This window comes from Oryctolagus cuniculus, chromosome 7 (genome assembly GCF_964237555.1).
Source record: "Oryctolagus cuniculus chromosome 7, mOryCun1.1, whole genome shotgun sequence".
Classification (NCBI taxonomy): Eukaryota; Metazoa; Chordata; class Mammalia; order Lagomorpha; family Leporidae; genus Oryctolagus; species Oryctolagus cuniculus.
In genome coordinates, this window is record NC_091438.1 from 62,761,369 (window position 1) to 62,773,246 (window position 11,878).

Genomic DNA, 11,878 nt, shown 5'->3' on the forward strand with positions numbered 1-11,878 from the left:
AACAACAGAAAGCTGAATATTAGATAATGTTCACACTACCTGAGAATAATTAACATGTTTACAGTAGTGTTCTGTGATACTCAGAATGGAAAATTGTTACTTCAAAAATACTTCAGGGCTTGCTAATAAGTACTTTTAGGAAGAGTGTTGATTGAACTTGGTTTCTGCTAGTACAAATTTCAGATGTTACTGAAAATTGAGAATGTTTTCATTTTTTTCATATACATTCATAGCCTGATCAAGGCAAAACATAATACTTTAAAGCAACACTTAGTTAGCCTTAACAATAAAAACATAGGCATCACATTTCAAGTCTCTAGTACTTTTTTACCCACCTATAAATACATTTTTTAAATGGATATACTTCTGTGTTCTGTGTCTTATCCATCTCACTCAAGTGTCAGAACTAAATGGTTGCATACTGATGATTTACACATTAGTTACTACAGCTAAATTTTAACTGAAAAGTGATCCCTGTTAAATATAAGAGTGGGAATAAGAGAGGGAGGAGATGTACAATTTGGGACATGCTCAATCGGACTTGCCCCAAATGGTGGAGATAGAAACATGCCAGAGGATTCCAATACAGTCCCATCAAGGTGGTATGTACCAATGCAATCTCACTAGTCAAAGTGATCAATTTCTGTTCACAATTGATCACACTGATAGGTCTAAGAGTCAAAGGGATCACACAAACAAGACTAGTGTCTGCTAATACTAACTGATAGAATCAAAAAGGGAGAGAATGATCCAACATGGGAAGCAGGATACACAGCAGACTCATAGAATGACAGATATCCTAAATAGCACTCTGGCCTCAGAATCAGCCCTTAAGGCATTTGGATCTGGCTGAAGAGCCCATGAGAATATTTTAGGCATGGAAAGCCAAGACACTCTGGGGGGAAAAAAAAGAAGACCTAAATGAAAGATCTCTGCGAGTGAGATCCCAGTGGAAAGAACGGGTCATCAAAGAAGGAGGTACCTTTCTCTGAAGGGAGGAGGGAACTTCTCCTTTGACTAAGACCCTGTCTGAATAAGATCGAAGTCAGCGAACTCAAAAGGCTTCCATAGCCTTGGCAACTCATGACAAGAGCCTAGGGAGATTACTGACACCATAAACAAGAGTGTCAAATTGTTAAATCAACAACAGGAGTCACTGTGTACTTACTCCTCATGTGGGATCTGTCCTTAATGTGTTGTCCAATGTGAAGTAATGCTATAACTAGTACTGAAACAGTATTTTACACTCTGTGTTTCTATGTGGGTGCAAACTGATGAAATTTTTGCTTAATATATACTGAATCAATCTTCTGTATATAAAGATAATTGAAAATGAATCTTGATGTGAATTGAATGGGAGAGGGAACGGGAGATGCAAGGGATGCGAGTGGGAGGGAAGTTATGGAAAAGCCATTGTAATCCATAAACTGTACTTTGGAAATTTATATCTACTAAATAAAAATTTTAAAAAAATAAATAAAATAAAATAAAATAAAATAAAAAGTTAATGGATTTCCCAAGCTTAAAAAAGTGGAGGCAAAAAAAATTAAATAATGATTGGAACTTAGCATTCCAATTCTAGAAATAAAAAAGTGTATAAAAAGTTCTAATAATAAAAAAAAGAAACAGAAGGAGAGGCAGAGAGAGAGAGAGAGAGAGAGAAAGATCTTCCATCCACTGGTTCACTCCCCAATTGGCCGCAACAGCCAGAGCTGTGCTGATCCGAAGCCAGGAGCTTCTTCTGGATTTCCCATGCAGGTGCAGGGACCCAATGATTTGGGTCATCTTCTGCTGTTTTCCCAGGCTACAGCAGAGAGCTGGATTAGAAGTAGGTGCAGTTGGGACTCGAACTGGTACCTATATGGGATGCCAGCACCGCAGACGGCAGCTTAACCTGCTACGCCACAGCACTGGCCCCTGATTTATATTTTCTAAGTAGACACCAATATGAATAAAAGAGTCCTTTCTCAAAAAGTTTCCCCAATAACTTCATGCATTAGTAGGCAGCCTAACTGTAACACTAGGCAGTGAGCAAAGAGTTCAGGAGATGATAGATACTCCTGACATTCCAATGTGAATATTCCCACTACTGGGATCTTCTCATTCTATTCTATGGCATAGACTTGCCAATACTTTTTACAATATGGTGTCTTGGTATGGTGAGGGGAGTTTGATGAAGAATGCATGGGTCTGCATCTGTGTGTAGAAATCAGTGGGTATACACTCAGTGTGGATGTTACTCTATTTTGCAAATTAACACAATGTGAAAAATATTTAAGCAAATGCTTTATTCTGACATGACTTACATCTATATTTAAATTCATCCCTTCTTAGAGAAGAACATTATCTTTTACTCTTATCTCCATAGGTATAAACATTTAAATGCTGTTTTTCCAGCTTGTAGGAATTAAAGACCCAGGGGCAGTGGAAATTGATGTATAGGAAGAATGGCAGGTGCAAGTTGTGCTACATCATGTAGAAAAGTAGAAAGCATCCCCCATCCAGCCTTAAAATGTTTGGCTGAGAGCTATACTCTGAACGGCAGGGGAGACTGATTAGCCTTTTCTTCCTAAGAAGATTCCTCAGGCATGCAGTATGGTTAGTGCCAGGAGTCGTACACTATTTAATAGCTGCTCAGCAACTCAGAAAAATTTCAGTGATTGTAGGAATATTACTGATAGATTATGGCCCCCGGAAGCCTTGGGAATAGTAGCTGAGCATATTTCACTTTTTTTCTTTGTGTTTTGCTGGCCTTTGGTGGAAGTCTTATTGAACACTTAAGTGAACAAAAGATAAGCTAAATGAATAGGCAAAAGAGGCACAAGAAATTGCAAAATTAAATACCCTGCCGAGATACATGTCCTTTAAGCAATTTCAGCTTCTTAGTACTGGAACTGATATCCTGTGGGAGATGCAGTAGTGTTATCAGAGCTGGCCCCTGCCCTCCAGAATCCTCATGCAGTCATGAAGTAGTAGCCCCCAGGAAGGCTGTGGTGCAAGTGTCTAACATGGCTAGAAGAGGAAGGAAAAGGGGCCAGAGGATGCCTGGGTGGTCAGGGAAGGCCCATGGGGAGGACCAGCACTGGGCTTTTGAGAGAGAAGTTTAGGATAACAGAGGCAGGGGAAGCAGCAGCACTCCAGAATGAGCAAAGGTTCTGACGTGGAAATGTAGCAGTAGACATCAGGGGGTGGTAAGAGGCTGGCCTGGGTGAAGAGAATTCACTTGGAGAAATTATGGCAGATTTGGATAAAAAGCAGGAGCAGTCAGATTGTGAACTGCTTTGGAATTCAGGTCAAGAATTTGGATTTCATAATTTATCCAATGGAATGATAGGATTGGTATCTGGGAGACAGTATTTGGAACAGTGAGAAGACCAGGTAGGAGGCTGTTGCCTGAGGTTAGAAATGATGCCAACACCTGGACTGTGTGGCAGCACTTGAGAATTCGTGAAGGACACATTTCTGAGTCCAGAAGAAAAGGCGTTTGACTCAGAGAGCGAGCTGGAAGAGCCAAACTTCATCACTGACTTGATGAGGTGGGGTTCACAGAGAGAACAACCGAGTCGTGGAAAGAAAAACAAGTGGGAGGTTGAGCCTAGATTATAGGGAAGAAGATAAGGAGTCCAATTTCAGGCAGGTTAAATGAGAGATAATGTCTGCACTTCATGGCAGTGTCCTGGAAACACTAAAAGTCACAGGCTGGAATTCAGGTGAGGAACCAAGGCAGACCAAGGCTCTGTTCAGTCATCAGGAAAAGAAATTAGTGTAGAATAAAAGCTGCAGACAGGCCAGAGCCTCACCATGACAGCGAACTACTATGTAATTGGAGTTATAGTAGTTTAGATAAGATTTTATAAGATCAAAATTCTAGCTACTTGACTTGAATGCAAGTGATTATATGTTCTTAGGGTTAGAAAATAGATATCATATAATTGAAACAGAGATTCAAGACCTTTGGTGAGGTATTACCCATATTACTTCAAGAATGTCAGATGTTTTAAGATTACAGACAACTTATCTATCTAATTAATCTCCTTATTGTTGAGATTATTTAAATTGCATTTAATTGTATTTCCATTGATTTCTCATTTCTTCCTCTTAGAGCTAACTTATCTCTTGTTATATATCAAACTCATGGCTTAAATTACCTTCATTAACAGTTTTGGAGAAATTTAGCCTATTTTTATTTCTCTATGGATAAAATAGTCCTAGAGAGAGACTCAAACATGAACAATTAGGAAACAGCTCACGTGAAAAATGCTAATACCTGTCAGAAGTGGTGTGCATGATGAGGGCTTCTTGTTCAGACCTGGGATAGAAATCTTTGCATCAGATTTTCTGGCAGGAATAGAGTTAGGTATATATTGTTTACTTCATTAAATTAGAGATGGCAGCCTCTCCTCTATTTAACAAAATGAAAACGTGCCAGTTCTATTGTGTGGCAATAAATAAATTGAGCAAATTGTAAAATTATTTGTAATGACATGTACCAATGAATTTTAAGTAAAAAATGCACTGCAAAGTTTGCAACAGGACAGAACAGAACCTTGATGATCAGCAAGGATATGCTTCAGAGTAGGTTCAGTGTGAACGTATGAGGTCATGCATGGGAGAAATATACCATGGACACATTCTGTGTTTAGAGGGCTCCAAGACCCAGGGTTGTAAGAACAATTGAACTCCCTCCAATTCCCGGGGCTAGTCTGTTTGGTGGATTCTGGTAATCTCTTAATAAATCACTGCTATTCTGTTAATTTTGGAGGAATTGTCAGGTTCCTGAATTGGGCAGTTACTGCAAAGAGGCAGATCACATTAGAAGATGATAGAATGTTTTCCCAGTTTAGTTAGCCCACTTTTGCCTCATGCTTGGTTGTAGAAAGCTTTTTATAACGATCAGACCCCATGCAGGTACAAGTGGCAGAAACCCAAATCCACCAGCTGAAGCAGCAGAGAGTTGCATTTCTAGTTCCCATACAACCTGGTGGTAGTGAGCCCAGGGCTGGAGAGAAGAGCAGATATCTCTGTTCCATGAAATCAGTAGTGGACAGGTTCCTTCAAGCCCATGCTGTATCATCCAGAAGAGACGTTCTTTCTCATGACCACACTCCAGACAGCAGGGCAGAAAAAAGAAGCCAAGGCAAGGCGAAGCCATGTGCACACTGTCTTCTTAGGAAAGGCCCTGGAAGCTGCCTGATGATACTTTTGCTTACATTTCATTGGCCAGAACTTATTGATACAGCTGTACCAAAACAGCAAGATATCATTTGTCTTCTTGGAAAACAAGGCCCAACTGAATAATCTATTAAATGAAAACAGGGAGAATAAATAGTAATAGAAAGTTTATAACCACATCTTCCTTCCCATTGTGATAGCCCCATGGTTTTACCTCTGCCTGCAGAGGTACCTGAAGCAGAGCAATAGATGCAAAGTGGAGCAGCAGTGGTCAAAGGTTGAAAGTGTGGACCCTGGACTCACACTGCTTCCAGATTTCTCTGAAATGTGAAGAGGGAATAGCATTAATACCTTCCTCTTAGAGTTACTGTGATTTTTAGATGAAATACTGAAGCACATAGCACATTGAATAATGTATTTTAACACTTTAGAACCATTTAAGAAATGTTACTGGCTCTTATCCTTAAGAATAAAAAAGACTTTGAGCATTGAAATGCCATTGACTTTTCTGTACCTCTTTATATTTTGGAGGGTGTATATACTTTGTTTTCCAGGTGTACGATTCAGAGTGGTTTTCACTTCTAATTGCATTTTCCCATTGAAAATAAGCTGGCATCTGCATGTGGGAATGGAGGGAGGGTACAGTTGGTTCTTAACAAATTGAGTGATTTCTTAAATTTTCCATCAGTTCTTTGTGTTTCATTGATACAGCCTTATACGTTCTTTTTATCAGTTTTGATGTGAAACATTTTCCATCAAGAATTTACAGGAGTACCCTTTCCACTGGTATAACAGAGTGGAAATCAGGCAGTTCACCGAGAAGAGAATGGCATCCTTGGATGGATGGGGTTCAGAGATGGCAGCACTGGAGTGGGTACTCTGTGTTTGCCTGTGAAAGGACAGGCAGCTCTGAACTGCAGAGCAATGCCAATCAAAATGTAAAAGCTTGACTTGTTCTTCATTTAGAAATGTTGAGCAGGGAGAAGTGGGTGAAAATGAATCTTGATGTCCCAACTTTTATGTGACAATTTTCTCATTATTACAACAACAAAATAGCTGTGTTGAGATATTTTTTTTGCCAACACCTAAATGCTCTTTTGCTTTTCTCTCTTTTTCTTTCTTTCTCTAAGCCCCTTCTTTGTTCTGTGGCTTTTCTTTTGTAACTCCTCCAGACTACAGCTTTGTTCCCCCTTCTTCTACTCCTTTCTGGTCAGGTACTGCTTTACTGCTTTTATATGTTTCTTCAATTTGCTTCTGTTTGCAAATAAACTAGTTTACTTCTATGTATGGCTTCTCATATAGATGCATTTCTTCAGAAAGTCCCTAGAGTTCCATTGCTGTCATGCACCTTACTCCTCTCTGCCATGAAGCCACTGTTTGTCATGACATTTCACTTCTCTGGTCTCCGTGTGTAAGCTCATGCTGTGTCAGACATTTTATAATCCAACTGTTGGGAAGAGGTTGTACAGGCATGAGGGCTGATGTGTTCTGTGAAATCATTGTATTTCTTGAACAGAAAGTTTAGTTGAGAAAAGACACTGCATTTCTAGGAAAACAATAAACAGAACCCAGATCTGAACTTGGTCTCCACATATTAAGAAAAAAATTATTGATACCCATTACTTGAAAGGATGATTGGCACCCATCACTCCCCAGCTCATTAGTTTATGACTGGGTTTTTTGATCTTTATTTCTGTAATGAGAAAGTTTAGAGGCTGTTTATTTGACATTGAAGGGAGTGCCTTAAGTCTAGGTAAAGTATGTTTGCTTACAGGTTTTTAAGAAATTAATCTGTAAGTCCCAATAGAAGAATAGAATTTAGAACTAGAAAGAGCTTAGAAATCACCTAGTACAGACTTTTCATTTAATAGATGAGAAAAAAAAGTGCTCTAGAGGGTTAGAAGGCCTCTGCGACATTGCCCGGTTAAGTTGATGATTGGGTTATTCCATCACAAGGGTGTTTTTATGTGCACCAACTCTGAGTGTAGTGCCCAGCCATGGGACAGTTTTCAGCAAGAAAACCATTAAAGTGGTTTGTGTCCTGAACAGTGAAATAAAATGACCTGTTTTTACTCCCTTTACAGTTCTGGAATCTATAGCATTTCCATTCATTTATTGCATGATTGACACCTAGAGACTAAAAAAAAATCTTTTGTCATTACAAGGCTATGAATAATGGGCCTGAGACCCCTGTGGCCATGTAGGTGGGCCCTTCCTGGGTAGCACAAGTCATAACTGCAGCAGCCTGGGCACAGGGAACTGTTAACAAACTGCTCCCAGATGGCCTTTCCTGTTTGTCCCTTTTTCTTACACTTAAGTTCCTCTACCATTTAAGATTTATAAAGTCCTACCAATCTCAGATGAGTGATTCTCAGAATCACTGAACATATACATGAAAATACTTTCTAACACCAAAGAGCAGCAGATAGAGATATTAATACAAGGTGTGTAATGAAACACTGGAGACCAACAGACAAGTGCAGTAACTGGAGCTTCCTTTGAGAAGAGGGTGGGCTCCTCTGCTACCATCAAGAAGAGAGAGAGAGACATATTGAACCAGGAGATGAACACCCTGACATCTTGTTTTTGATGAGCTACCCCCCCCCCCAGTAAGCGTTTTCTAGAAGACAGTATTTGTTTGAAAGGAAGATTGTTTGTGGATGCCATTTGTTCCTTCTGTGAAATCGGAATCATACCTCTCCACCTAAGTGAAATTACATATAAAACAATAACTGAGTTTATCCCAATAGTTTTAACATGGCAAACTCTGGTGAGGGAGAAAAGTGCCACTTAACTACAAGTGATGGCATGTGTTTGACAGATTTTCATCAGAGCCAAAACATGTAGTTGTCTTGAGTCAAAGAAATTACTAGATAAAACATGAACCTTTGCCTCAGAGAGCCAGATTACTGTGCCATGAGCAGGAAGTTTAGGCCAAAGCTATTTTAAATCCTGTCTCTTTAGATAGTAATTTAGCTATTAACCAGTTAGTGTTTTTACAAAACTAGCCTATGTTTTGAAGTTCTTAGGGAGAATGTGAAAACATATTACTCTTGAACTTTATAAAATGAATGTGCCTACACCTGCGTGCATTGAAACAGCGATTGTGCTGCTTTCAAGCTCTGCCATTATCACTGGTCTGTAATGAAATCACAACTGTGCATTTGATAGCATCAATAGCATTCGTCCACTTGGGTTCTGGTGGCTGCTAACTAACTGTGAATCAATGACTCCCCATCCTTTCTTCACAGTGTTGAGTCCAAAGGTGCTAGGCATTGCCATTGCTCGATATGACTTCTGCGCACGAGACATGCGAGAACTGTCTCTGTTGAAAGGAGATGTGGTGAAGATTTACACAAAGATGAGTGCAAATGGCTGGTGGAGAGGAGAAGTCAATGGCCGGGTAAGTTTTCCCCCGGCCATGTGCGTGCACATGCCCCTGAAGGAGATTGGACAGCTGGTAGCACTTTTTGTGGTGCCTGCGAGAGGCCCTGTTCTGGGCTGTAGCCTTCCCCCGACACCTGCCCCCTGGGATTGGTGCTGGACCTTGCTGGGAAAAGGAACTCACTGCAGATATAGAGTGCATGTGATAGTGGCATAAATAAAGCTCACTGAGCAAGTGTCACGGCTTCCTCTTAGAAGAGAGTTGGGCATTTCAGTTCTTTTTAGACCCTCAGCCCTAGAGTATAAACTTTCTGGGTAGTGCAAAATATGTGTAAGAGCTGCTGATCTAAATTGGAAGGAATGGGACATTGTACCTCTGTCTTTACATCCTGTTCTACTGCAGAAATAGGATTCATTATGTAGTAGAGCTCCATGTTATACTTAATTTACATATTTATATGTGTGCTAGCAGATTAGAACACTGTTTAAGCTTATTTTATTCCTTTGTTTCTATTATTCACTCTATTAGTCTTCTACGAGTAGTTAAACCAATCTTCTTTCCCTAAAATGGGCATAAAACCCCAGCTTAATTGGGATGTTATGAAAATGAAATGCTCTGTTTGTAGAATTCTTTGAAGGGCCAGATGCACGGTAATGTTGCTATGATGGTTGTTTTTCTTTTTCAGGTGGGCTGGTTTCCATCCACCTATGTGGAAGAGGATGAATAAATTTCTATCCAGCTTCGCACTCTGCACCAAAAATGTCAGAGAAGGGATCAACAGAAGCCTGCACAACATTAGGAATTAACTGAAGTGTTTAAAAAGCTGCATATCTGGCGGTCCAACATCCACACTCCTTTACCCCTCCTAAGTCTTAATGCTGGGATTTCTAAAGATGCTAGCACTGACAGATTAATGGCTTGCCCAGAGCTGTGCAAGAAACAGGCTGCCGGTCTGTCATTGTCAGGGACCAGGGCAAAGCCAAAAGCTTTTCCTCTCGAAAGAACCCTGCACACACATTGCTTGGGGTTTCTCTTACTTTCATCTGGTCAGACACCATGAATGCCAGCCATTAGTAAATGTTTCATGCCTGTTCACTTTATTCTCATGTGCCATACTCAAGACTTTTTGATGGTACCAGGAAGCAGAAGTTTAATTTTGCTCTTCCTAGCATGAAGAAAAATTAGAGTTCTGCCATTTGAGCAGCTTACTGGAAAGATCCAGCAGTACTTGTCTTAAATTGTCCAACACATGACTCATTGCGCAGAAAACACTCTTACCCTCAGATATGACTCATGATAAAATATAAGAGGCAGATGCTCAGGTGTGCAATGCAAGTGATATATTCCAGAAGAGATTTAATTATCCATTTGATGTCCTAATTATATTTGCAAACTTCTTTATAAAGGGGAGGAAAAAAGCACATAAAAGAGAGTGTCTCCATATAAATCTTCACAACCTTTGTGATTGCATCAGATCGTTTGGAAATGTAGTACTTGACTTCATACAATGATGTGGTCTTGGGCTTAGTATGGAGAGTTGCCAGTAATCCAAGTCAGGTGGGATTGTTTACAGAAGCAGATCAAGGGCTGTCATTTACAGTAAGTCAGTTTGATAGCAGCAGTATCTATTACTATGCTGTTTCCATGTACCCAGAAAGACTGGAGACATAACTGCTGATTCCCACATTCCCATGTTTTCTTGGGAGTATCTACAGTAGCACAAACGACATTGCTGAGGATTTTGGATGGAAAGCACAGATGAGTCCTGTATGCATTTCTAGGGTAGAGGGAGAATCACTGGGCTCCTGTGGCTTCCCGCTTCTGTCAGTCTTCCTACCTGCAGGCCCTTTCTGGGCCTGTCTCAGTGCTGGGAAGACCCATTTGCAGGCCCCTTATTCTACCAAGCCCTCATTTTTATGGGAGGATTTTAAGAACATTCTTCTTGGGATCACAGAATCCCTGTTCAAGGCAGCCAAGTGAGAACACTAACTTGGCCCTTTCTTGATGAAATATTTCCTCCATAGCAGAAGTCATGTTATGAAAAGACTCATAGCATATTTCATATTTAGAGAAAAACAATTAGAAAGCATTAACTTCATAGAGCCAAACCAGGAACATTTCACTTTCGAAATTCTGGGTCATCTCTGAAATGAGGTGGGTTTGCCCTACCTTCTCCCCTGCCCACTTGGGTGCCAGTCCTTGAAGCCTAATGGACACATCCCCTTGTAGACGCTCATGGGCTAGGACTTCTCATCTAGGATAGATCCAAGACCTTTACCTCAGATTGATGTAAACTGTGATTGTGTCTTAGAAAAAATTATTTGTTAAAAGCAGTTAAGTTTTTGTATATGTGTAAATGTTCACCAAATGTATTTTATAAACTATTCTGTACAGGAAAGTTACACTGTCCAAGTGTACTCTTGCAGTAGATTCTTTCCTATGAAGTCTTATCGGCGACTCTGTGTCTTGGGAATGTTTTGTCTGTTACCGTCAGCTACGTGTTGTGACGGAGAGCCCTGCTTCTCACTCCTGTGTACAGCATTGCAGCATGGATTGTGCATTTTAGTGACTAGACTCCCTGTCCCTTTACAGATGGTGTTCACTCTTTATTGTTGCATTTCATTGGCCTGGGGGTTTCGTAGCAGAAGATATTAGAGACCCTTTTTGTGACATTATTGATTACATCTTTGTCTACATTTTAATACTTCATATTGGAAACTTTAAATGCTGCAGATTTGTGTAGATTTCTAATACCAAAGACAGAAGTAAAGGTTTCCCATATACTTTGTCTTGCCTGTATTCAGCCTTGTGTAATACGGTGAACTGGAGTGGTATCTTACTTTGTAATATTTTGTAAATATGTCAATACAATAAGTAATTACTACTTGCATTAAATTGATTTCTCCAAACTTGAGGAGTCTTTGCATTAAATGACTCCATAACTCACCTATACCAACCTCATAATTTAGCATGGGAATACATGCCCTAATTGTGGTTAGGTTTAGCTCAAGATTGCTCCCTAAGTTACAAGCAGTGAACCTCAAATCAACTGAATAGCTGTAAATAGGAACTGTTGACATACTTACCTTGTGCCACATCCAAGTACTTTGTGTGCACTAACTTAACAGCAATCCCAGAAGGCAGAACCCCATCTTGTGCCTGCATTTTCAGATGAGGCAACTGAGATCCACCAAGAGGTTGTAGGTCATACAGCTTGTCAACATCAGAACCAGGTTCCAGCTCTTGAAGTCTGGCTCCAGAGTCTGTATAACCACTACCCTACCCTGGCACACTTTATAGGGTGAGAGAGAGAGATTCAGT

General features: G+C 40.1%; 1 protein-coding gene across 1 annotated transcript in view; it reads left to right on the forward strand.

Moving 5' to 3' along the window:
• The window catches only part of VAV3 (vav guanine nucleotide exchange factor 3), a 411,833-nt gene extending 400,367 nt beyond the window's left edge, over window positions 1-11,466 (forward strand). Inside the window, exons 26-27 of the mRNA XM_002715817.5 lie at window positions 8,424-8,575; window positions 9,243-11,466. Of these exons, the coding sequence (XP_002715863.2) occupies window positions 8,424-8,575; window positions 9,243-9,284 (194 nt within the window). The 3' untranslated portion in view covers window positions 9,285-11,466. The remainder of the gene's footprint in view (window positions 1-8,423; window positions 8,576-9,242) is intronic.
• Window positions 11,467-11,878: the final 412 nt, after the last annotated feature.